Raw genomic sequence first — 26,818 nt, forward strand, 5'->3', positions numbered from 1 at the left:
TCTTACAGATGTTGTCTGAGGTGAGTGTTGACTTGACCTTCCAAGCTGATACACTGTTTGAAAGTCTCCTGACACTAGAATTTAATTGTTTTTATGTGTGAAACCATGGTCTCCTACTTGTACTGCTCCCAGACCAGTTTTTCACTAAGATAGATGGAGAGGAAGGAGAGACCCCACACAGCACCGGAGCTGGCCCCAGTGTGTGGACATCTCTGCTGAGCGTCCTCATGGCAGGTGCCCTTCCCCGCGCTCTGTCTCTTGCTCCCTCTTGGCGGCTTTTTATGTACTTATTTTTATTTGTTTGTTTGCTGTTATTGCCACCAGGGTTATCGCTGGTGCTCCATGTCTGCTAGATGAATCTACTACTCCTGGTGGCCATTTCTTTTTCTTTTTTGATAGAGACAGAGAAATTGAGATGTAAGGGGGAGAGAGGAGAGACCCCTGCAGCCCTGCTTCACCGCTTGTGAAGAAAGATAGGCACCTGTAGGTGGGAAGTGGGGGCTCAAACCCAGGACCCTGAAAAGGATTTTCTGAGGAGACGGAGGAGTTGGTTGGCAGGGTCTTCCTCCAACTTTCATGGTGATGGAGGAAATGCTGGTTTTCAGGCTCGTCACCAAGGTGCACACCCCCATTTCCCCAGGGGGTGTCAGTGTGTCTCCCCCTCCACCAGCTGCCCACCTGCTCCAGCACAAGGCTCAAGGTCCCCCTTCCTGCTTGCCCTCGGAGGTGGCTGCTGCCTTCCATTCCCTGCTTGTTCCTTGGGCCCTGACTGAAACTCTCTGCAGGTGTCCTTCCTCCTCCATCTGGCTTATTCTTGGACTCTCTCAGCAGTACTGTGCCCAGTAGGTTTCGGGTGCCCCCTGAGGCTTTAGCAGAGGGCTTGGGCAGAGCCCCTAGTGTGCCATTGCCTCACCGGGACTTGGTGACACCTGGTATGTTGTGTTGGCAGACAAACAGAATTAGAGGAGGAAGGGGTCTGCAGATTCAGAGCAGGCTCAGCTGATTTGGTCCCCTTGAGTTTTTACATTATAATTGGTTTTTTTTCATGGTGCACCATAGGAAGGCCTGCATCTTGGCTTTGCCACTAGTTGGCTGAATGACTTGGGGAGAAACATGCTTAAAGCTTCCTTGGTGATATCTTGGTTTCCATACTTTTCTGTTCTTTTTTTTTTTCTTTTTTTAAAACATTATGGGGTCAGACACGGTTTTATCTGTTGAGTTTTTTTCTCCCAGATGTTACCAAGTGTCTGACCCGATGTTGTGTAGGGCCCGGGTCTGCAGGCATTTCTTTTCAGTAGAGTCAGCAAGTGTGTGACTGGCAAGCCTGCGGACTGGCTGAGTCTACAGGAGGAGAAGTAGCCGGGAACACCCACTCCACTCAGGACAGGACTACGCAGCGCCATGGCTGCCAAAGCAGAGTGTTCTAGGACAGGAGCTTGTTCTCGCCTGTGTGGGCGTTGCATCTCAAGCATGTGCTCTGTTGCTGAGTTGTGCCCCAGGGTGCTCAGGAAAGGTCTCTCTGCTAGGTGAGTGAGAGCCCGAGAGAGGCCAGAGAGCCAAGCAAAGCGCCCAGAGCTCATCTGGGGAGGGCAGCCCGGCCCAGCAGAGGGAAGGTCCCAAGGGCCAGCACTGCGAGTTAGCTTCACTGCTTCCCTATTTTGAAGCTTCTCCCCTGAGGGCTTGAACCCCGGTCCTTACACACAGTAATGCATGTTGTCAACCAGTTGCACCCACTGCCTGGCACTCAATGGGCCACTTTTTTTTTTTTTTTTTTTTTTTTTTTGCGAGAAGCTCCCTTCAGCGTGTAAGGACTGGGCCCAGAGTTAGATCCGTCCATTGCAAAGCAGCGCTCTCCAGGAGGACTCTTTTACTGCCCTCTGTCGGCACTGAAGGCAAGAAGATGACAGTGCAGCAAGGCCACACTCACAGATGGCTTCCTGTTGACTTGTGCCACATGGGTGGGGAACCCTACTTGGGACAGTCCTTCCTAGTGAGAATTTTATCTCTATTATTTAAACTTGCAGGACATAGTTTAAGTGTTAATATTTTTCACCGTTTAAAACAAAACTCAACTAAATTCAGCTGAGTAGATTTTAAATATCGTAATGGCTCTACTGAGTGATTCATCAGCTGGGCAGCGTCCAGCTCAGCAGACAGAAGGAGCTCTAGAGAGCTGTGCACGGCGAGACTCCCATGGGCAAAAGGGCCAGGAACAAGGAAGTTGGGTTGTGCCAGAAGTGGGCTGGCCACTCACTGCTGCTTTCTCTCTAGGGACCAGCAGGTCCTGCAGGCGACTAGTGTTGATCTGGGACTCCTGGTTGGCTGCTTGGAGTTCACCTTCGGGAGTGGTGAAACTACAGTGACTTAAGTCTCAGTTTAGCCTTGGTCCAAGTGACTCGACTTGCTACCTATCATATTTGCCTGGTGGGGGGACTGAAGGCGGCACGCCTGGTAGAGAGCACAAGGTACAGTGCTCAAGGACCCAGGTTTGAGTCCCTGATCCCCACCTGCAGGGGATGCATAACGAGCAGTGAAGTAGGTCTGCAGGTGTCACTCTTTCTCTCTCTTTATTTCCCCTCCATTCTCAATTTCTCTCTGTCCTATCAGAGAACATAGGAACAGAAAAAGGAAAAAGCAGCCACTGGGAGCGGTGAATCCCTTGCTCCGGCACCGAGTCCCAGCAGTGACCTGGAGGCAATACGGAAACAAATCTTTGATGCCAAGTTTCTTCCAAAGTGTATTCGTTCTCTTTTTCTCACACTAGATGTATTGCATATGCAAATGCACACACCCATCTATACTGCCCACACAGATAGATTTTTCAATCTGTAGAGTTGGCTTTTTCTTCCTAGCAGAGACTTGGTAGTTACCCTGCTAATAAGGCTGCCGAGTCCCCTGGGCTGGAGGTGAGCAGTTGGAGAGACGCGCCGGTGCCAGGTGCACCATGTTGCAGCCCTGTCAGGGTGGTAGGTTCTGTAACGGCAAATGAGAGCAGGTAATGACGCCCAGAAGTGGACCCTGGCCTTTGAGATTTGGAGAACACTTATTTCTGTTACCATGTGCCCTTGTGGCCGGAAAGCAGTTGAGTTCTCGAGGTTTGGGTTTCCAGCTGAGGTGGTTGTATTAAATACCATCTAACGTCATCCTAACTTACAAACGGTACAGGGTAAGCCTGCACTGTTCTGCGTCTCCACACGGACAGTGACTGCATGCTCGTGGCCAGAGCGGTAGTGCAGTCAGCACAGGGGTCGTGGGCCAGGCTGACAGCTGCCCACAATGTGCTTGTCAGTCAGGCTTAGCCTGAGAAGCTTGGCAGAGCCCTACCCATAATCGGCTGTTACTGTAATTAGGGACAGGCAGGTTCAGAGAAGAGGAGCTGAGCCTAAGACGCAACTGCTGGTGGGCTCTGGTGAGAAGGCTTCATGCCAGGGGAAGACTGCAGGGTGAAAACACAGCCCCAGCGCTGACCCTGGTGGCAGGAGGGGAGAGGCCTGTGACTTAGCAACATGAGCGGAACTGCTTTTGGCAGCGTGGCTGGGGTGGAGAACTCTCACTGCAAGTTTTTTAAAATTTATTTATTACTGGATAGAGACAGAGAGCAATTAAGAAGGGAGGGGGAGATAGAGAGGGAAAGAGACAGAGAGACACCTGCAGCCCTGCTTCACCACTCATGAAGCTTCCCCCCGCAGGTGGGGACGGGGGCCTTGACCCCGAGTCCTTAGGCACTATCATGTGTGCACTAACCAGGTGCGCCACTGCCTGGCCCCCTAACTGCAGATTTTTTAAGGAGGGTTGCACGCTGAAAATATGTTAGATTTCTAAAATTAAGTATGTAAGGCACACACTTTACCAGACAAGCTATCCCACAGTCCCTCTAGCTGTAGAGAAACATGAAGATAGGCGGGGTGTAGCCAAGGAGTTACTGGACTGTGAAGCATCCACCAACTTGAACAACAGTGAGTCAGCTGCTTATCTCTGTGGGAAAAGTCATTCTGAATTTCATTGTTCTCAAGGGTTTGTAGAGGGGACGGGGGTGGAGCACCTGGCTGAACGCCCATGTCACAGTGTACAAGGACCCGGGTTCGAGACCCCACTCCCCACCTGCAGGGGGGAGGCTTCACAAGTGGTGAAGCAGGTCTCTCTCTCCCTCTCTCCCTCTCTGTCTCCCCTTCCCTCTTGATTTCTGGCTGGCTCTATTCAATAAATAACTAAAGATAAAAAAAATTAAAAGGTTTGGAGATTCTCAGGCTAACCCAGAAAGTCATCTAGAATAGGGTGAAATTTCTGATCCCTCAGGCACAGTGCACTAGTGCCAGTCACCACTCCCTAAACACCCCTCATTTCAGAAAACAGTAGCAGTGAGTGAAAGGAAAGCTCTGGAAGCTCTGGGAGGGCTGGATTAGAAGCAAGCGGGGAACAAGGCGCAGGCTTCAGAGCCCCCCGCATCTTGGAGTTCATTCTTTCATTTCCTCTTTACTCACACATTTAGGGAAAAAGAGCCCGTCTTTCTTAGCCTGCAGTTGGGAAGGGCTTGTAGATTACTGCAGTATGGACAGAAAAGCAGGTACTGTAAAGTAGTGACTGACTTAGAAGTTAGCAGGGCAGCAGGTAAGGTAGAGCTAGAAGAGAGGGAGAAGTCTTCACCTGGTAATTTCTCGGAGGTGAAAGGCTCAAAGAGTTGGGACGGTTTCACACCGAGAGAGACCAGCTTCATGGTCTGTGTGTTGCTCCCAGCAACAGATTGGACAGCAGTGGGCAGAGGACAGGGGAGAGGCACCGCCTTTGTCCTGACTGCGTGTTGTGAGCAGCTCTGCCCCTCCCCCTGCCACCTCCCTGCACCGGGGTGCTGTGAGCAGCTCTGGCCCACCAGCTCTCTGCCTCAGGCTGCTCTTTGAGCCCTGCTGCTGTTTGCTTCTCCTGTGGCCGGGCCTCTGGAAGGACCTCCCAGCAGAGGGCACACTGCTGTCATCTGTGAATGACTCTCAGAAAATTTCCTTTAGGGGCCGGGAGATGGCGCACCGGGTTGAGCACGTTACAGAAAATTTCCTTTTATTCACCGTAATCATTAGCAAATAATCAGTCGGTTTAAAGTTTTAAATTGCCCAATTTGGGTAATTTGGAAAATTCTACTTTGTCCAAATGAAAGAGATTTCTAAATTGAGGTGGTTTGAATTATAAGCAAAACAAAAAAGCCCGGGGGTGGGTGCTTGTCTCCCAAAGGGAAGACAGGTGATTATGGAAGGGTGATTCCCAAGCTGACCACCAGGTGGAGCACTTGAACCAGGATCAGTGGGTGAGGCCAGGGGCCGCCTGCCCGCTGCAGGGTGAGGGTGAGTGCAGACTTCATGCTTCCACTAGGACTTTGCAGAGGAAAGCTGGGCTGCTTGTCATAGCAAATAGACCGTCCCGAGCTCAGAGACCAGAATGTATTTCCTTTAGTGCAATAATAACAGTGCCCCAGAGATACTGTGATTACCCACAGTGCTCTTCCCTGGCCAGCCAGTGACTACTCAAGTGGAGCTGCGTGGACATGTCTTACAAAGTTGACCACGATGTAGATGCCTTTTGCATCGAGCCTTCTTTTCATGTTTACTCCAAACAGACCAGACTCCTGAAGGAATATGAACTGTGACACGAATTCTGTTTTCTTCAGGAGGTGTTTCAATTCTTTATCAGTAGCCATAAGGCATAGGATTGTGGGAGGGGAATTTGGCTTCCAAAACACACGATCTTCCCTTCCAGAAACACACAGAGAGACTGCAGAGTGAGAGACGGGCCAGGCCCATGTGTTAGAGAAGGTGGCCACTGGGGCTGCTGTCATTATGAAGCACATAATGCAGTGCTTCATCTCAAGGAAGAAGGCAACTGGCGAGCTAGTGGGTATCTGTTAAAAATTAACTTATTTTGACATTAATATCAGAGTGACCTGTGGTCTTGTCATTGAGTGGGAACAGATTCAGTTGTACTTTTGAGAGTTCATACTGCTAGGCCACTATATATATTAGGCATTGGCTTATTTTCTCACTTTATCTATAGACTTTGAAGCTATGTTTTTCCCAAATAGAATTATTTAAAATATATAACTGATGTTTGATTTCAAAACTAATCTGATGAGAAATCTGTAAGAAGAACTAAGGAAGATTTATTGGTTGATGTACTACAAAAATATTTGGATCCCAAGTTAAAAATCAAGTTAAATAAAAAGATAATTAAGTGAGTGAGAGAAAATATCAGTGCATCTGACTGTATCACTGTGGCCTCTGATTGGGGGAAGGAGCTCAGCCATGGATTTCAGTTACAGCAAGAAAGCTAAGAATTCCCGAGTTAACCCTTAATGAGAATTCTTTACATTTCAAAGGTGTGAGAACCACCTGGGTCCACAGTTGGTGGTAAGGGCTGAGACATTGGGAATCAGAGAACACTGGTTCACTAAGCAGAAGACTGTGAGTAGTGACAAAGGTTGATTTTTTTTTTTTTTTAACTTGCCTCCGTTTGGTTTTTTTATGGCACTACTTTTAAAGACTCATATCATCTTTTTCAGATGAGTAACATTGGAAATAAGTTAGCATAATTTTCCCTTACAGTTATTTAATACCATTTGTCATTAAAGTATGAGCTGTGACATTCTGGGTTCGCAGATAACTCAACAAAATAAGGGAAAAATTAGTAGTTAATTATTACAGTTTTCTGATCACCACTGGTTTCCTTGTTACCCAGGCCCCATCCTAGAACTTCCCAAGCACCTAGGTGGGGCTGAAAGGGGTGCACAGGGCCCGGGAGAGCTCTGACTCAGTAGAGTGTACACATTGTTCTGCACAAGGTCCCAGGGTTGAACCCAGGGCCCCACATGGAGGCACTGTGTCAAGGGGGCGCTGCATGAGCCAGGGGCAGGCAGGGCTGTGGCCTCATGCTCCCTTGCTGTCTCTTACCATTTCTCTGGGAAGGAGGAAACCTAAGAACATCACTGGGCTCGGGCTCGTTCGGATGCAGAGTCCCCGTGGAAAACAAAAAGTCAGTCAGTTTTTCAGTCACCCCACCCCCACCCCCCTTGTCCACTCTGAAGCTGGAGACCAGGCTCTGTAGCAGAAGCTTTTTCCTTTGGGCTGATGGTTTGGGGGATGCCGAGCTTGGGGAGCTGCGAATCCACAGCGGTGGGCACAAGATCAAATACACCAGTCAACAGTATTGTATGGGCAGTTTGAAAAATATCCAGCCATTCTTCTCTGCAGTTGAGTGTTTTGAGCGTATCTTTTTCTGTGGATGCTGACTTCTTTTCTCCTTAAACACTTGGAACCTTGAGACTTTTTTCTTCCTGTTGGTCTGTGTTTCTTCCCATTCACTGTGACTCCACCCACAGTTGTGTATTGTGCTCAGCTGGGAGTCTGCAAAGCTCCCTAACAAAGGGAGACTGAGCCATGACCTTAGGCCAACAATGAGCTACAGGAACAGAGTGAAGAAATGACTGCTATTTCAGATATGCGTTCCTCCCCTCCGTGAGCTCAGTCTGAGACAGCTGTTGAGCCCAAGCGTTTAGGTCACCTCTATGTTTTGTACACAGTGAGAATAAGCCCTGAAGTTGCTACTTTAAGCATTCCATGACGGGGCACAGCCTCCAGGGACTCACTGTCATCCTCGGCTTCTCAGACTGGCAAACAGGTTTCTCCCTCAGATATCCAGCTCACAGAAACAAACCACTTGTGTTCATCAAATGACGTCACATTCTAGAAAACCTCCTGCCCACTCCCCAGAACTCCTGCTCCCCCCTCCCCAGAGGCAGCTTAGGACCCACGTTTGGGGTTTAATAGCTATTTTTCAAATAGCATGTTTATCTACAATGAAGAGGAGAGTTTGGTGCTCTTATTCTCTCTCCTGTCCACATCTGATTAAATTTTGAGTTAATTTTCAACATACTGTTTGCCTTATGCCAATGCAAATATTTTTACAGTTTGAACTTTATAATATTCTCAGTGAGGAAAGAAAAACTACCCCTGCCCTCTGGCTTCTTCTACAACTGGCTGGGCAGTCAGCTTAGCAGGGGAGAAAGAAAGCTAACTTTAAATCCGTGTGGGGTGTCTGTACGGCATTGGTTCCAAAACCAGTGGGGAGAAATGAGCACCTATAGGCCCTGAGCTGGAGGTGGGACAGGCACCTAAAGGCTCTGAGCTGGGGGGAAATGGGCACGTAGAGGTCCTGAGCTAGGGGAGGGACAGGGGCCCAGAGCTGGGGGGGAGGCTGGGCTCTCCGGTGATGGAGACCAGATGCCTTACTATTTATCTTGCTATATTGATTGGTTTATTATTGGTTTTTATACAAGTTCACTTGTATTAAAAATCATAAATCTGGAGGCTGGGCGGTGGTGCACCTGGTAAAGAGCACATGTCATAATGTTCAAGGACCCAGGTTCAAGCCCCTGGTCCCTACCTGCAGAGGAGGAAGCTTCATGAGTGGTGAAATGGGGCTGTAGGTATCTCTCCTTCCCCTTTTTCTCCCCCCCCCCTCAAATTTTCTTCTGCTCTAGTAAAAATATGTAATTCTGGGTAGTATCTCCAGTTGTCAATATGTATTTAAGAAGGTTTTCTTGTCAGACTTAAGGGCCTCAGTTGGCTTCTACTCCCAAATGATTCATGTGCTCAGCTGACATGTCTTAAAAGTTCTGTTCTGAGTATCTTGGGGAGCCAGTCCCAAGCCTCTGAGGCCTCCCCAGGATGTTCAGAACAAGTCTTCCTGCTTCTCATCATGACTCCATTTCACTTTTTATACCACTCTTGTTGTCTCTGGAGTTAACTGCTCATTTCCATTTTTGTTGGGGAATTAATGGTTCATGGTAAGTATAGTTGTTGACACATGGGTCAGACTTCTCATCTCACCATGATGGGTGTTTGCAAACACTCTTCCCCTGCAGCGTAGCTCCCCTCCACCGTCAGGCACCGACTCGAAAGCCTCCTCTGCCCCTGCTGTCCCCAGAGTCCTTTGCTTTGGTGCATAATCTCATCTCAGAATTTTTATAGCTACAATTACAGCTTTCCATACTCTGAAAGAACTAGAAATCAATACTTTTTGTTGTTGTTGTTGTTGTTGTTTTGAGGCTTCCTTCTGAGAGGAAGAAGAGACCCAGACATCACTGTGGTCATGTGAGTCTAGAGACTAAACTCAGGGCCTCCAGCATGGGCGTCCTGTGCTTTATCCACTGAGCTGCCTCCTGGGCTGCCAGTCTCTGGATGCCCGAGAAAACATCACAGGCTCTTCTCATCTTGTCCCTTCATGGTGGCGTACCTTCTACAGTCCTCACGTTTCTAGGCCTGTGAGTGCTCTCCGAGGCCGGTGCTTGTCTTCTGCCCTAGGACTGCATCTGGTAGAAAACAGAACCTTTGCATTCCCTTCTTCATGGCTTCTTGTTGACTTCCTTGTGCCTTTTCATGAAGCACATCCTCTGGGCACCTTAGGAGAAACTGTGAGACCTAGGCATTTCTTCAGAAATTACTCCCATCTCAAATTCTCTTTGTCTCATCACAGTATACCATTTGCTCTTATACACCTTCCGCCGTGAAGTTCAGGTTGGAGCTGCCGTCCTCCTGGAATCTGGCCCAGTGCTGTACTAGCTAGTAGCTGCCAGCAGTGCCGCAGAGTCTGCTGCCCACTGGTAGCGGACGCTCAGTAACACCCACTTTCCTCTCTGCAGTTAAGGGGGCTATTTCATTTGCTTTTCTTGTTGTTGTTGTTGTTCAAAAAGTTGTATCTGGGGGGTGGGCAGTAGCGCAATGGGTTAAGCGCAAGGACAAGTGCAAGGATCCCGGTTTGAGCCCCCGACTCCCCACCTGCAGGGGGGTCGCCTCACAAGTGGTGAAGCGGGTCTGCAGGTTTCTGTCTTTCTTTCCCCCTCTCTGTCTTCCCCTCCTCTCTCAATTTCTCTTTGTCCTATCCAACAACAGCGACATCAATAACAATTAACAACGATAAACAACAAGGGCAACAGGGGGCAAAGAGTATCCTCCAGGAGCAGTGGATTTGTAGTGCAGGCACCAAGCTCCAGCAATAATCCTGGAGGCAAAAGAAAAACAAAAAGTTTTATCTACTCACTTGATGAGTCACAGAGAGACAACAAGACCAGCTACAAACCAGCTCCGAACTCCAGTCTGTGACGCGCCCGCCGGCTGCTAAACTGGGCCTCACACGGTGCCGGTCCTGCTACCTCCTGACTCTGTCACTTTACTTTGAAAGAGCATCTGGACACTGAGCCGACTGCGGTTCACTGCACTGGTCAGGAGGCTTTGTAAGAAGAGCAGTAGAGCTACTTTTTCCGCTAGAACGTTTCTAACCTCTATCCGTTGGTCTGTTAGTGTGAGCTGGATATTTTTCTTCACTGCTTATATTTCTAGTTTCTTCTTTCTCACAACTCTTTAATACTGGTGGACCTTCACTGGGGCTTTGCCCCTGTGTAATGCCATCACTCCTGGCAGGCTCTTTTTCCTTTCTGCATCAGAGAACAGAGAGAGAAGGAGAGACCCCAGTGCACCTCTCCATTGTTCACGAAGCCCCATGCACAGTGCTTCTCTATTTAGATGGGGACACTCCTCTGGCGAGGCCTGTAGCTTGGTGGGCTTTGTTACAGAGAGCCACTTTGCTGTTACTGTCTGTTGGTCTTTCCTTCATTAGATTTTCCAGAGGAATTGTTCAAACTCTTGCTTGTGGGTGGATGTCAGGCTGGTGATAACAAGTTTGACTTGCTGTGTTTCAGAGAACACTTGCTGGGCGCATCCCCCATCCTCCGTCCTCAGCATGCCCCCTCGGCCCCGCCGTCAGCTGTGTCTGGCCACTCAGTCTCAAGTCCTTCCGGCGCCTGCTCCAGGCTCACTGGAGGGAGTCGCCCTGCTAGGAGAATGGCTTCCTCGTTTCAGAAACTCTGGGCTAAGCCTGTGCTCAGGCCCACCCATGCGCCTGCTTTTCAGATAGCGGACGCTTTGGAGTCCTGCTTGTCCCGTCATTTGGGCATAATGTACCTGGTTTTTGGTTTTTTTTTTAAATTTATTTATTCCCTTTTGTTGCCCTTGTTGTTTTATTGTTGTAGTTATTATTGATGTCGTTGTTGTTGGATAGGACAGAGAGAAATAGAGAGAGGAGGGGAAGACAGAGAGGGGGAGAGAAAGACAGACACCTGCAGACCTGCTTCACCGCCTGTGAAGGGACTCCCCTGCAGGTGGGGAGCCGGGGGCTCGAACTGGGATCCTGATGCTGGTCCTTGAGCTTAGCACCACCTGCGCTTAGCCCGTTGTGCTACAGCCCGACTCCCACCTGTTTTTTTTTCCCCTTGTTGTTTTTTATTGTTGTTGTAGTTATTGTTGTTATTGATGTTGTAGTTAGATAGGACAGAGAGACATGGAGAGAGGAGGGGAAGACAGGGGGGAGAGAAAGATAGACACCTGCAGACCTGCTTCACTGCCTGTGAAGCGACTCCCCTGCAGGTGGGGAGCCAGGGGCTCGAACCAGGATCCTTAGGCCAGTCCTTGTGCCTCACACCACATGCACTTAACCCGCTGTGCTACCACCCGACTCCCAGTGTGCCTGTTCTTACTGATTTTCCCCCAACCCCCACTACCTTGTCAGCACTTAACAAGTTTGGAGGGTGAGGTGATGTGTCACTGGACCATGTCTTCCCTCCAGTCCTGCTGACATCTTGATCTGCTGCCATCTCTTCACCACTTCTCTCTGTCTTGGTGGGCGTTTGCCTGCTACTCCGATTTAGTTGGAAGTTGGGAAAACTAATCCCTCCTCCAGGGCTAATGTGTGGATTCCTCTCCAGGCAAGCTTCCACTGAATAGAAACACGAGGGCCTGTGATGTAGACTTGGCCACTAGAGCCTCCTTTGCCCCCAGAGTCGGAATCACTGAACATTTGATTTCCCTGGTTGTGATCTGAGTCGGTCTTTCTCCCTGGCATATACAGAGCCTTTTGAAATATAGGGAGTTACTGTTGCGAATTAGAAAAGACAAAGGCTAGAGGAGTCCATTTGTTTGTCGTGGCAGCTGCCACTTTACACAGTCTCAGATTCTCTTTGCTGAATAACTACACGCTAACTTCATTTTCTTCCCATTGCCATATATTGTCGTAGACAGAATAACGCTTAAGTTTTGATTCTAGATACTAAAGTTTTTGGCTTGTGAAGGAAATCTGATTTTTATTGGGTCTTATAGGTAAGTAATACTTTGAGGCATGTGAAGTTGTCAATATTGGGACGATGGGGCCTACAGAAATGGTAAGTCTGTGGTTTGCCAAAACGAGTTGAAGGAGCGTGGCAAGGAGTTGGTTTCGTAGTAATCTTGGAGATACTCTAGTGGGGGGGGGAGTCCAGTCACAGCCTTGCACCCAGAGGGAGAGTGGAGGTTCCACCTGCATCGGGTTCCTGTGTTGTTGTAGGCTGGAGGCTGTGAGTCCCTGCAGAGCCGGCTAGGTGTGCAGTACCTACAGGCAGCTCTCCGGTATTCCGGCTGGCCGGCAGGATACTGTGTACAGTTTCATGCCTATCTCCTCCAGCTGAGTCAAAGAACCAAGCTTTAGATGATCATGTACTTTTCATGAAGTTTTAAAACATTTTAGAGGGGCCGGGCAGTAACACATCAGGTTAAGTGCACATGTTGCCATGTTTAAGGACCTGGGTTCGAGCCCCCAGTCCACACCTGCAGGGGGAAAGCTTCATAAGCAGTGAAGCAGGGCTGCAGGCGTCTCTCTCCCTCTCTCCCGAGACCCTGCCTTCTCAGTTTCTGTCTAACTCATCAAATTAAATAGAGTTAAATTAAATAGAGTTAAATAGTCTTTATGAAAAACATCGTAGAAATAAAACGTACAATAGTAATCGCAGAAACAAGGGCGAGGGCTATGGAGTGAAGTTGCCGCTAAGCTGTGGTGTCGTCTGGGGCTAAGGCACACTGCAGTGACCGCACATGCCTTGTGCATTTGACCCTGGAGAGGCCCTGGTCTCGACCCCTGGGGGCCCCTAAACACCACCTCAGACAGTGCCGCACCTAGGGGGCTTCACGGGTGGTGCTGTGGAGCCTCCCCTCAAAAATTCTCTTGTTAATATTTATTTAATTAACTCTTCCACGACATATAAACATTTGTCCAGAGGAGACTTAGCAGTACTGCGTAGGTGGGAGGCCCAGGACTCCCCCCAGCAGCGACATACACCTGACACCATTACAGGTTGCGGGGAGATCACTGGAAGAAGCGCAAGTGTAGGACCAACTAGTGCAGGAGGCAAAGGGAATATTAGACACGCTTCATTGATAGAGAAGAGCAGAGGGCTGGGGAAAATAGCATCATAGTTCTGCAGAGAGACTCTAATGCCTGAGGCTCTGAAGCCACAGGTTCAATCCCCCACAGCACCATCAGCAAGAGCTGAGTAGAGTTCTGGTTTTAAAAAAGAAAGACAACAAAAAGCATGAAGAGCACATTGACGAATGAAAACGAAGCCGGTAGTCACAGGTGACAGCATGCAGACATCGACCAGAAGACAGAGGACGGAGCTTCGTTACCAGCAGGTCAGTCAGGTGTCAGAGCCAGAAGGTCTGCTCAGGATAAGGAGTCAAACAACGTCCAAGTGGTCCTCTCAGTAGGAAGACAGACAAACCCTGCTTGTTTGCTCTGCTGGCCGCTCATGTGTGTGGTCTTTGAGCCTTTCCTTTGACCAGTATTGTCATTGTCACCGGAGGAATGCCTGTGTACGCTGTGAGGGGAGTTGCTTCTTCGCTGCCTGTGGTGTTGGTCGTGTCCAGCGTGCCCTGGCACATGCCCTGGCACTGTAGACAGTTGCATGAGGCTCACCTGAGAGAACAAGACAGGACTCCAAAGCGTCCGCTATCTGAAAAGCAGGCGCATGGGTGGGCCTGAGCACAGGCTTGGCCCAGAGTTTCTTAAACGAGGAGGCCATTCTCCTAGCAGGACGACTCCCTCCAGTGAGCCTGGAGCAGGCGCTGGAAGGACTCAAGACTGAGTGGCCAGACACAGCTGACGGCGGGGCCGAGGGGGCATGCTGAAGATGGTGCTGTGGTTCTTTTTTAATGTGATTATTGTTCTTTGGAGAAAAATAAGTATGAGAAATAGAATTTAGATGAGGAGTAAAGAAATTGTTTTTTGGTGGTCCGGGAGGTGGCACAGTGGATAGTGCATCGGACTCTCAAGTATGAGGTCCTGAGTTCAGTCCCCGGCAGCACATGTACCAGAGTGATGTCTGGTTCTTTCTCTCTCTCCTTCTTTCTCATTAATAAATAAATAAAATCTTTTAAAAAATTGGTTTTTGGATCATTATTTCCTGGGGCCCGGCGTTGGTATGCCCAGTTAAACACACATGGTACTGTATGTACAAAGACCTGCATGTTCAAGCCCCTGCTCCCCACCTGCAGAAAAAATAAAGCTTCACAAGTGGTGAAGCAAGGCTGCAGGTGTCTCTCTCTCTCCCTCTTTCTTCACTTCCCTCTGTCTCTCTCTCTCTTTTTAAATTGTCTCCAGGGTTATTGCTGAGGGCTGAAACCTGGATCCTTGTGTCGGCCTGTGCTTTGTACTGTGTGCACTTAACCAGGTGCACCACCACTGTTTGGCCTCTTCCCCCTCCTTCTCAATTTCTCTCTGTCCTATCAAATAAAATAGGGAAGAAACACACACACACACACACACACACACACACACACACGCATGCCATAGTGCCCACACCAAGCCCCAGCGATAATGCTGGAGGCAATAAAAAAATTTTTTTTTTGCCTCCAGGGTTATTGCTGGGGCTCGGTGCCTGCACTACGAGTCCACTGCTCCTGGAGGCCATTTTTCCCATTTTGTTGCCCTTGTTGTTGTTATTGTTGCCACTGTTGTTGTTGTTGTTGTTGGATAGGACAGAGAGAAATTAATAGAGGATGGGAGACAGATAGGGGAGGAGAAAGACACCTGCAGACCTGCTTCACCGCCGGTGAAACAACCCCTCCTGCAAGTGGGGAGCCAGGGGCTCAAACTGGGATCTTTGCACCAGTCCTTACGCTTCTCTCCATGTGCACTTAACCCACTGCACTACCATCCAGCCCCTAAAAAATCTTTTCAAAAGAGTTATTTCTTACCTTTTCTGGCATTCCCAGTCAGGTGGTATTAAAAGGAGCAAGGCAGAGAGAGGACGTACTACTGATGGTTCTCAGGTCACAATGCTTCCCGCTGCTGCTCACTTTCAAGGCTCTGCATCTGTGCAGTACGGTGCTGCTTGGAGAAAAGCCCATTTCCTGAGCAAACGCCCATTGATTTCTGGGTACAGTGCAAGGAAAGGGAATAGAAGTGCTCACCCAAGGGCTCATGGTGGCTTGGTGATAGCATTCAGCGTACTCACTCTGCAGAACTCATTGCTGGGACTTTTTCAGACTGCAGACTGAGAGTCTCTCTACCCTGTCCTTCAGCTACAGCTAACCTGTCTACTCCCTGAGCTATGATTTGACCGTATTAGAATATTTGTCTTTATGCACGTGTATGTGCCTGTGTGTATGCACGTATGTACACTAGGCATCGAACCCAGGGCCTCAGATATGTAATACGTGTGCTCTGCCACTGAGCTTCACCCCAGCATCCCCAGTATCATCTTTGATGGTGATACTTCTCTTAGGCTAAAGCCCCAGAGCAGATGATGGGCCTTGTTCCTATGGGATGCCACCAAGCCCCACCCACCAGGTTGCACGTTCCGCACCTGGGAACCAGCAATCCACTGATCCACCTCCCCACCTTGTCTCACAGCACTTGGCACAAGTGCAGCTCCACCTCACTGCTCTCCTTCTCACTCCAGCATCTCCCGCCTGAACCTACCTGTCGGGGCTGGGGCCTGCAGGGCAGGAGCTGGTCCCCTCTAGCTGAGGCCTGCAGGACAGAGCCACCCCCTCAGGCAGCTCTCTCAGGATAGGAGTCTGCAGGGCAGGCGCTGGTCCTCAGGCAGTACCCAGCCTAGCCCAGCCAGGCTGCAGGCTGCAGGCTGCTGGCTGCAGGCTGCTGTGTGTGCTGTGTTTGTGTTTCTGAGGGGAGAGTCCCGGCATTGAGGGCTTCCTTCTGGCTGGTCGCACTGGGCTGTGGGTGCACCAGATGCCACTAGTTTCCTCCTTTTCACCTCAGACACCGCCTTGGCTTTCTCGCGGCCCAGCTGCCAGCATGGCCCAGTGCACCCTCCGCATCGACTCCAGTCTTCTCCTCCATGCATTGTCCCTCCTATCTCCTGGTGTGGGGAGACCTGCGTCTCTACTTTGTTCACTGACGCCACTGTCCCTGGCATCACCTCTGAAGGACCATTTCTACCAGAGCAGGCTTATTTGATCTTAGAAGACGGGTGAGTTAAGGGAAGATATAGCTTTCACATTTTGAACTAGAGCAAGACGTATCTATCCTTTGTGTGAGCTCAGGTCTATAAACGGGGAAATGGTATTAAGTGATATTTCAGCCTTAGTGTTCGTGTAATACTTTAAACTGGAATAGAAAATAGGTAACAAATAGCATGGGAGGTGGCTTAAGAGAGCCCCTGTCTCTCTGTCATGTGCAGTCAACTGACTTGAGTCCAAACCTGAGTCCGTCCCGCACGGAAGGAGTGCAGTGTACCTGCGGAGCTGCCCAGGCTGCTCTCCCGCTGTGCCTCTTCTGCTCCTGGTCTCCCCTGAGTAACAGGAATGCTGGTGTCCACCCCGTACACTTCTCAATGCTGGCCTACAGGGAGGTGCAAGGAGGTTTTCTCAAGTGATTTTCATTGCAGATGACGGCCTTGAGCACTTGTTTTTTCTTGGTAGGAGGCTCAGTGGTCAGAGCACTGGACTTACAGTTGTGTGTCAGGTTATAAGTTGAACCCCCAGCAGAGCATACGCCAGAGTGGCATTCTGCTCCTCACTCTCCACCATTAGATAATCTTTAAGCAGGCAGTCTTTAGGAGAGGCAGACCAGAGTGCTGTTCGCAGTGCACTGCTGGAGTCCAGTCCCGGCAAGTCCTCCTCGCCAGCCCCAAGACGTGGTCTTCACGATGGGCAGGGAGCTGCACCTCCACGGCCATTCCCACGGGTTATCTCAGGAAGCAGGTTAAAACCCACAGTGGTGTCTGAACAATGAGGTTTGTTTAGTGGAACTTTGTCAGAGGACTGGCCACAAATTGATAAGGGAAGGAGTCAATAAACATACCACTCAAGACCTTCTGATTTAAGGTTCCGGTTCTTACAATGTAATTATTCAGTTTACAACATGCGTGTGCTAAGTGCAGTTCTTTTTCAGTGTACGTTAAATGACTAAAAATAAGAAATATGTCATGAATTTGGATATTTTCGAGAACCCCTGCTCTAACCCCACCTGTGATTTGGATAGGTATCCATGGGCAGGAAGATACATTGCAAAGTTAGTATTTTCTTTTCTTTTGCCTCCAGGGTTATCACTGGGGCTCAGTGCCAGCACTACAAATCAGCAGCTCCTGGAGGCTATGTTTCCCATTTTGTTGCCCTTGTTGTTGCCCTTATTGTGGCTGTTATTGTCGTTGTTATAGCTGTTGTTGTTGGATAGGACAGAGAGAAATGGAGAGGGGAGGGGAAGACAGAGAGGGGGAGATAGATAAACACCTGCAGACCTGCTTCACTGCTTGCAAAGTGACCCCTATGCAGGTGGGGAGCCGGGGGCTCGAACCGGGATCCTTACACCTGTCCTTGCGCTTTGCACCATGTGCTGCTGGCTAGCTTTGCAGGCGGGAGACAGACAACCAGGGACTCATGGCTGAGCTGGGAACGCAGTTCAATCTTTATTGATGAGGAGGAATGCAGTGCAATCTATCAGTCTCTCTTCATTAGAAAATCCTGTCCTTTATATCTCCTGAGGTGGAAGTGTCAGGTCGGAAGAGGAAATACAGAGGATAGGGGGTGGGGAGAAGGAAAAAGCACGCATATCAAGCTTGCATCTAACCGGTGGGGATTAAACCAATGCCCTGTAGGCAGGGCGGGTCTCAGGTAAAGCAGTGATTATGTAAATAGACCACAGCGTTAAGCAATGCAAGTGAACCTAACGTGATGATCAAAATAGAAGGGGTCTTAGAAGTTGGTCTCAGACCAACAATGTGCGCTTAACCCACTGCGCTACCGCCCAGCCCCAAAGTTAGTACTTTCTGCAGGGTGAGGTTTTTATCATAGATAAAACTAGGCGAACAAAATCAGCTTTTCCTTACAGTAATAGTGAAGGAAAACTAAAACCCTCCAGAATATTCATACAGAACATTTGTGACTTTGAAGGAAATTATTACTAGAAAACCAGGTCAGGAAACATGCTGGAAACTGGGACCAGCAGGCCCAAGTCTTTCCCCAGGTTTCCAGTTTTATTGAGAACGCTTACCTTTGCTCATATGCAGAAGCCAAAAACTACTGGCTGCTGGTGTATAACTGCTCTTTTGTCACGAAGGGCTGCAAGGATTCTGAGTGTGGCTCCATCAGTGGGTGAGCTGCCGGGAATCAGAGGCTCATGGGAAACTGAGAAACACTGTGTATGTCTGTCCATGCACCGCCTGCACGTCACTTCAGTGACTGAGGCCATAATAACTTTTTACAGATTTAAAAAAGGTCAAGAGCCCAATGCGCAGTGGTCTGGATGCACATAGAACACGAGCGGGTGTGGCTTCCCAGTCACAGGCTGCTTCTGACACTGCTTGGACCTGAGACCACAAAGTGGCCGCAGAGCTGCTGCTTTTTCTCTCTGTTATTTGTTTCTCTCATTCAGCCATTATCTTTTCTTCTTTTTATTAGTGATTTAATATTTATTTACAAAGTTATGAGATAACAGGGGTGTTCCTATCACCAGAGTCATGTGTTCCCACCAACAGAGTTCTGTGTCCCCATCCCTTCCACCGGAAACTTCAGTGGTTCTCCCAAGGCCATAGATATGGGTTGACTGTTATTTCTATAACTATCTATATTTGTATGTATTTGCCCATATTTCCTATGGTCCTGCCTTCTCTTTCATCCTTTCCACACCTATTGCTGCTTCCAAATGTCCTTCCTTTTTTCCTCTTCTCTTTCTGGGTCTTAATGGAATTGGGGCTCAGAGCCCCCTATGTCATCTTCCCCTAACATTCCTTTCCCTTCTCTGCAGGAATGGACCAGAATTCCTTTTGGAGTGTCTCTGCTGGACATGGGTATTGGCAGGTGGATCCAGACCCCCCATCCTGCCTCTATCTTTCCCTAGTGGGGTAGGACTCTGGGGAGGTGAAGTCCTAGGACACATTGGTGAGGTCATCTGCCCAGGGAAGTCAAGATGGAATCATGGTAGTATCTGTAACTTGGTGTCTGAAAGGCAGATAGTAAGATATATTAAATAAGTAAGTAAATAAAGACAAAGTAAAATAAAATGAAAACAATAAACAGGAACCAAAAAGTAGGAATAGAGCAGATGAGAAGAGGGATCTCAGGGTAGAGGAAAGCTATTATAGATATGTTACTGGGAGCCCATGATGTCAGTAATTTTTGCCTGAGCCTGATAGCAACATGCAGATGGACTAAGAATATTGTCCGAGAAGATGGTGTCAGAGTTGAGAATAGGACTAGAAAGCTGAATTAGGACAGAGAGGTGCTCCAAACTTGGAGAAGTTTATAAATATCATTAATTGTTTACCCCATTGTTCTGACCCAGGGCCCATCTCTATTCACACTGAGCACAGGAGCCTGTGTGACCTCTGAGCCCCTGTCAGCCGTTATTTTAGAACCTTTGATCTAGTGTGCTATTTTCATCCAAAAACATGTTAGATGCTCAAAATGGGTCAAATGTAGAGATTATCTTTTTTTTCTGATACTTGGTTTATTAAGGATTTAGTCTATTTCTTATCTTTTTATCAAGGACTTATTCATAATTATGAGCTCAGATGATTTTTAATAAATTTCTTTCACATAAGCAATCAGAATTTGGTCTTTGTTTTATTTGGATGTAGTGCCAGAGATGGATGTCCAGGGTCATGCTACACACACACAGCCACTGAATCACTTCTGTGGTTCAGTTTTTTTTTTTTTTAATATTTATTCCTTTTGTTGCCCTTGTTGTTTTATTGTTGTAGTTGTAATTGATGTCGTCGTTGTTGGATAAGACAGAGAGAAATGGAGAGAGGGGGAGAGAAAATAGACACCTGCAGACCTGTTTCACCACTTGTAAAGTGACTCCTCTGCAGGTAGGGAGCCAGGGCTCGAACTGGGATCCTTACGCCCAGTACTTGTGCTTTACGCCACGTGCACTTAACGCACTGCGCTACCACCCAACTCCCGGTTCAGTTTTTTTTAATGTCTTAGAATAAGAGTGAGACAGAGGCTGAGAGAGAAGCACTCCTTCATTTCTGGAGTTCTTATGGCTTTTTTCTGGAGTTCTTTTGGTTCATTTCTGGAGTTCATTTCTGGAGTTCTTATGGTTCTGTGTGGCTGAGTGATCGAGCCCAGAACCTATTACTGGAAGCACTGAGCACCTTTACTTTTGTTTTGGAAGGGAAAAGATGAGTTTGAGATAGAATGAAGAATTCTCCTTTAAGTCCTTCACTTCTTTTGTGAGTATTCCATACCCGGTGCAGTCAAGATGTAATGTGTTTCTAGGTTGGTAGACTTTTGCTATTCTTTCTTCTAATTTTCTCTTTCCTTATGGGTAAGTGGGGGGAGAATTTTTTTTTTTTTTTGCCTCCAGTGTTATCTCTGGGGCTCGGTACCTGCACTATGAATCCACTACTCCTAGCAGCCATATATATATATTTCTTTCACTTTTATTGGACAGGACAGAGAGAAACTGAGGGAGGAGGGCGAGATAGAGAAGGAGAAAGACACCTGCAGACCTGCTTCACCACTTGTGAAATGTTCCCCCTACTTGTGGGGAGCCAGGGGCTCAAACCTGGATCCTTGTGTGGGTCCTTGTGCTTTATACTATGTGCGCTTAGCCAGGTGCCCCACCGCCCGACCCCCTGGAAAAAAATCTTATAGCAGTAACACAGAATCCTAGTTGCTTATGTTAGAAACACTTCCTGCTTGTGTTGGAGACATTATGTCTTTCTGTAGGGGCTCTGCTGCATAGAAGCCATGTCTTGCTAATTCTTCCACAGAAGCTGTCTGAATTCTCCGGCTCATTTTTGAGAGGGTCAAAGCTGGAGCACTGGTGCCCTTGTCATTTCAACAGAAGAGACACAGAAAACGCAGGTTTTGTCAACTTGCCTTCCCTTCAGAATTAGATTTCAGCCCATGAGGCCAAGTTACAGGTAGCGTTGCACGCTCTGAGTCTCCGTTGTGAAGGAATCTTTACTTTCATCCTGGTCACTGAATTTTAGGTAAATATCTTCAGTCCTCTTTCACTTAAAGTTCTTGGAGAAAGCCTTTATGTGTATTTATAATTTTCATTTATTTTCTTTTTAGTGGAAGTAAATTTTGGAGGCTTGACATCTGTTATTGGTTTGAATTTGGTATTATCTTTACAAATCCTAAAGCACCATGAAAAGTGTGTCGTGTTTCAGGTGAATCCCAAAAAGTGGTGCATGGTCCTTGGTGCTAGTTGGGAAGTGATCTGAGAATCCTGGCTGCTTAGCCCTGCCTTTTCCGCTTGCATTCACTCTGTTCTACTGAAATGATGCTGGGCTTTCAATGGAAGAGCTGTCACTGTGATGACAGGATTGGGATGTTAACAAGTATTTCATAAGGTTGTTTGAGAGGTCAGTGAGTGGACTGATAGGTGTCAAGTGCTTTGGGGGGACAGTGCAGCCCCCAGATGAGCAGCCCCCCGGGAGAGCATCACCCGGTGGGGGCCTGGCCCTTCTTCCAGCCTGCCTGGAGGCTGCACGGGGCCCTGCAGGCTATATGTAGGCGCTGCCTTTGCTTGGAGCTCCCTCAAGTGCTCTCTGGCCCGGCTCTTTATCCCTGCGGCTGGCTTGTAACTGTAGGAGATCTCCAGTCCCAGAGAGAGGGCAGTTACTTTGGAGGCAGCTCCCCTGTGTCTGGCCTGGCTGAAGTTGAAGCCCTGCCTGTGTTGTGCACCTGACCCTCCCCACGAGCAGGAGCAGCCGGCTCATCCAGCCAGTGGCCCAGACAAAGCAGGAGGGCGAGCCGGGGAGGAGCTTCTCCTGCCGCCCGCGGGCCTGCCGGCAGACTCTGTCAGAAAAGCTGAGGGCCGGGTGTTGCCTGCTGGGTGCTCAGGACCTGGGGAGCAGCGGCCGGCCTTAAGGCAGGTGCTTTCTGCTCCCCTCCCCGCAGACGGGCCTGGGGGGTCTAGCTGCTGTCAGGTGCCCCGTCCTTGCGGGGGCTCGGTGGGAGGGGGAGGGGTGGGTCTTCTGTTGGACCCCAGCCGCCTGTGCCTCACAGGAAGTGCCGAGCCTGGCACCAGCAGTGCCCGCCGCTTCTGCCCGCCCTGCCCTGCTCCCCGCCCAGGCAGACAATGCCGCGGCCGCAAGTTTGCTGAGTCTCCCGGCAAATCCTGCAGCTCCCGGACAGACTCAGAATGCCATGCCCCCCGGGGCCCCCGGGAGCGGCCATCTAGAGCCCAGCTCCGGGCGCCTGCTTTGTGTGGCCGAGACCATGGTGCAGCGCTTCAGCCTCCGCAGGCAGCTCTCCAAGGTGGGTAGCGGGTTCAGGGTGTGGGGGGAACCCCTGCCTCTCCGCTGCTGTCCTGGCGGGTCTGCCTCCAGTGGGAGGGGCGGGAGCCCAGGCCGCCTTTTGTTCTTCCTCTGACAGACACAAAGGTTTGAGGCTGACTGTGCCCCCCACCCCCACCCCAGCTGTCATCTGTGAACGCTTTCGTGAAGTGCTCCTTGGCCTCCCAGGACCAGTTTCTTAAGAGATAGTGGGTGAAAGTGCGTCTTTATTAGCAGCGGGGGAGAGGGCCCTGCATCAGCCGGCACTAAGCCCGGTGTTAGCCTGGGGACACTGTCTGATGTGGAGGGTGGGGGCGAGCGCCTGGGGTGTTCAGAGTCTCACAGATAAGTCTCTAGAGACCTCTCCCAGCTGCAGCCTTTACCTCTGCACCTCTGGGGGGAAAGTTTGCTTCATCTAGAAAACAATCAGCCTTGAAATTGTAAAGATAAAGAAAGGTAAGGCAAGGGACCGCTGGGGAAAGGGGACTGCCAGTCTTATGACTCAGGCCTGCGGACGCTGGACCAAGTCTCCAATATTCATTGCCTGCCGGAGCTGGTTTACAGAGAGCTGTGTAGAGTTGAGGTTGATTTCCAAAGCCCTAATTCTAAGACATAGCACTTGCATCCCAGTTGATTCCCTGCTGATAGAGTTTTCGACAAGTAGTAAGTCTAAATAAAACAAGTAGTAAGTAGCCTTTCTGCCTTTTCTTACTTCCTTGGTGGCTGCTCAGCACTGGTATGGGGCAGGGGGAGCTGCTGGCTCCTCTCGGGCGCCCCCTCCCCCGTGTGGAATGTGTGTACAGGCTCACACTCCGCTCCGCTCCTGTGGCAAGTTTCAGCTCCAAGTCTACCCGGGGACTTTCTAGGTCTACTACAAGTGTTCTCCTGACTTTTCTTCCTCTCATTCCAGGTATCTGTTGAAGGCGGGGGTCAGTCACTAGAAAGTCCCCAGATTTCTGTTCAACAGTTTGGTGAATCATGTTTATTCCCCTTGTCAGCAACCTCGAGTTTCTGTATTTTCAAGTATGTGGACATTTTAAATGCAGGTGACATGCAGCTTCCCTCAGGCAGTGACATCCGTCCCAGGGTGCTGAACTAACTGAGGGCTAGACGGCACTGTTCTCCTGAGAAAGTGGTTATTTTGCCTAAGAGCCCCCTGCCACATCCAAAACCTCCCTTGTGAAGAAAAGTGTCCTACAGCTAAGCTCCTTCATCGCACTCCAGTCCCCTGACTGCCCTGAAGGCCTCGCTTTTCCTTGTCACTGGAGCGTATTTCTTCCTGCCCTGAGTCCTCTGCATGAACCCCGCTCTCCAAGACAGGCATTTCATTTCATTCGGTTCTCTCAGTGCTGTCTGGTTTTTTTTTTCTTTTTTTTTTTTTTTTTTATCATTACAGAAGCAAGTTCAGAGAAGTTGAGTGATTTGCTCAAGTCAGGCTCAAACTCAGGTCTGACTCAGAACCCATTCTGTCTCTCCAACTTGCTGCCTCCCCAGTTTCTGCTCTGTTCACCATCAGCCTGCTCTCAGTAGTGACTGGGGGTTTTCCTCAGAGCCGCCTTTATCACACCACAGAGCTGGGAGTCATGTCTGATGGGGTTTGAACTTCTAGTTAAACTTGAGAAGTATTTCATACATTTTTGTGTTTGTTTTTTATTTGTGAGGGAGAGTAGGGAAGGGGGACAGAAACATCACTTTGCATAAAGCCTTACTAAATGTGACGGGTTCAGACGTGCGCATGTACAAAACTTTCAGCTGGACTGCTTTTAAAAAGCTTACATCAAGGAGGGAAAAAAGTTACTCTTGAGTTTCTCTTTTTTTAATTTTTTAATCCTTATTTATTGGATAGAGACAGCCAGCAATCAAGAGGGAAGGGGGGCGATAGGGAGAGAGACACCTGCAGCCCTGTTTCACCACTTGAAAAACTTTCCCTCTGCAGGTGGGGACTCAAACCTGGGTCCTTGCATGCACTCAGCCAGTTGTGCCACCGCTGGCCCCACTCTTGAGTGTCTATAATAATAAAGGATGAAATACAATGAATAAAACATTCAGAAAGTCTTGTCTAACTCCCTCTGACTCTGCCCTTCCATACCCCTCCCTTTTTTGTATATAAGTGATAGAAATGAATTTTTCACTTCACAGAGGTTTTTATTTATCTTTTAAAATATTTTATTTATTTATTAATGAGAAATGATAGGAGGAGAGAAAGAAAGAACCAGACATCACTCTGGTACATGTACTGTTGGGGATTGAACTCGGGACTTCATGCTTGAGAGTCCAGTACTTCATCCACTGTGCCATCTCCCGGATCACAGAACTCTATAGAGGTTTTTAGAAAGTCTGACAACAGCTAGGAGATTTTAAGAATGTAGTTTTAGGATTATTTTAGTAAAATATACTCTTATTTTGCTTTTGAATGGTAATCATGTCCACAGTTAAGAAAATTGCATACTGTAGAATTTTGTTTGCAACCATATCTTCATTCCTGCTTCCAGAGATAATTGACATTTCTCATTACTCCTTATGCACATGTAAGGAAATGTGAACATACGTTCTGGGCCTTCTAAAATGAGAGGCGAGTGTGATGCAGTCTGTTGTTAGGGTAACAACTCAATTTCCATTTTCTAGGTATGGGTTTGAGTTTAGTTACCTCAGTTTGGTGTTGGTGTTTCTTTGCACTTTTCATGGGGAGCTTACTTTCTCTAGGATGTAAAGCCACACAGAATTCACTTTGTGTACCAGAGAAGGCTCACAGCAGATAAAAACCACTGTAGTATATCTTGGTGGCCTGTGAAGCCAGTTGTTTGGTTGGTTGTTTTTGCCACTGGGGTTGCTGCTGGGGCTCTGCCATTCCCAGCAACCATAGTTCTTGATCAAAGGTGAAAGACAGAGGGAGAAGGAAAAATATCACAACACTGCTCCGCCACTCTTGAAGCTTTCCTTTGTGGCGCTTCCATGCAGTGACTAAGGGCTTGAACCCAGGACCTTGTGCAGCGGCAAGTGTGAGCTGCTTTCCAGCCCCAAATCAGGGTCTTTTACAGAGTGTCTTTGACTCAAATAGTGAACTTGATGTTGTGCACATCTTACCACAACTTTCAAACACATTATGAGCCTTTAAGCTACAACTGCTGTCTGGGTACACCGAGTCGAGTTTAGGTGATTGACAGCACGGCAAAGGGCGTCCAGCACGCGTGCAGCGTGCACGCTTTGGAACAGGAGAACCTTTATTTTCTCATTTCTTCTTTCAGACAAAGCCAAACTTCAGACTTGGTAGCAATGCTTTGTATTTTCATTTGATAGCATTAGATGTTGATTTTAATCCACTTTTAGATTTGAACTAGTAGTAGTGTCACTGAGATTATAGGTTCAATCTGATTTACTCCATAAATATAAGACACGAAACGAGACACTTGTGTCATGGATGTGGGAGGGATGGGGGAGGCCAGAGGGTGACTTTCCTGTTCAAACATATTGGCAATAACAGAGAAACCAATTGAGAAATACCTGTGCTCCGACTTGGAAATAATTTGAGATCTTGATAACAGCTTACAATTATAAAATAACAGCAATTACGGATGTGGGTCTGCATTATTGGAATCTGCCCCCCAGAAGAGAGCATTTAGCTCCCTGTTAGTGTGTTTGTTGCTTTGCTGTTCTTTTCTCATGTACACAGCAGTTGGTATTGACATGAATATTTTTCCTGAGAGGAGAATATTAAGTTACTCAATCAGATACTCCTTTGAAGTTGGAGTATGTTTACTAAGGGCTGTTCATTTTGAAGACCAGTGAGCTGCTATATTTGAATGTGCTTTACAACTATAATCTGCAGTGTTGAATTGAGAATTTAAGTTGATAGTAGTTTCATTTGTGTCATCCTTTGTATATTTTTGAAATAATTGTTCTTAAAACCATTCCATTTATCTCTCTCTCTCTCTCTCTCTCTCTCTCACACACACACACACACACACACTCACTCTCTCCCTTCCCCCCCCTCCTTAAAAAGAAAAAGATTAATTTTGTTATTTATGAGAGTGCCCTCTCACATGTGGAAGAGTCACCTGGCTAAACCAAACCCCTTAAAAACGATTCTAGGCTCACTTTGGGTAGGTAAGACTTTTGGGAGGCTTGGGGTGAAGGGGAGAATGCTGTCATGCATGTATGCCCTCTTCAGTAATAGCTCTACTCAAGTTGTTAAAAGTTCAAAATGTAGAAGTGACTTTCGGG

At 48.3% G+C, this 26,818-nt stretch overlaps 1 protein-coding gene across 8 annotated transcripts in view; it reads left to right on the forward strand.

Annotated features, from left to right (window-relative positions):
* TMCC1 (transmembrane and coiled-coil domain family 1) overlaps positions 1 to 26,818 on the forward strand; it is a 137,965-nt gene that overhangs the window by 45,344 nt on the left and 65,803 nt on the right. Inside the window, exon 1 of one of the 8 annotated variants that reach the window (XM_016185557.2) lies at positions 22,073 to 22,580. The exons of the other annotated variants lie outside the window; for them this stretch is intronic. Coding sequence (XP_016041043.2) covers positions 22,470 to 22,580 — 111 coding nt within the window. The 5' untranslated portion in view covers positions 22,073 to 22,469. Of the gene's footprint in view, positions 1 to 22,072; positions 22,581 to 26,818 lie in introns of those variants that run through there. 8 annotated transcript variants of the gene reach the window in all.

The sequence above is a fragment of the Erinaceus europaeus genome, chromosome 21 (genome assembly GCF_950295315.1).
Source record: "Erinaceus europaeus chromosome 21, mEriEur2.1, whole genome shotgun sequence".
Taxonomy (NCBI): Eukaryota; Metazoa; Chordata; class Mammalia; order Eulipotyphla; family Erinaceidae; genus Erinaceus; species Erinaceus europaeus.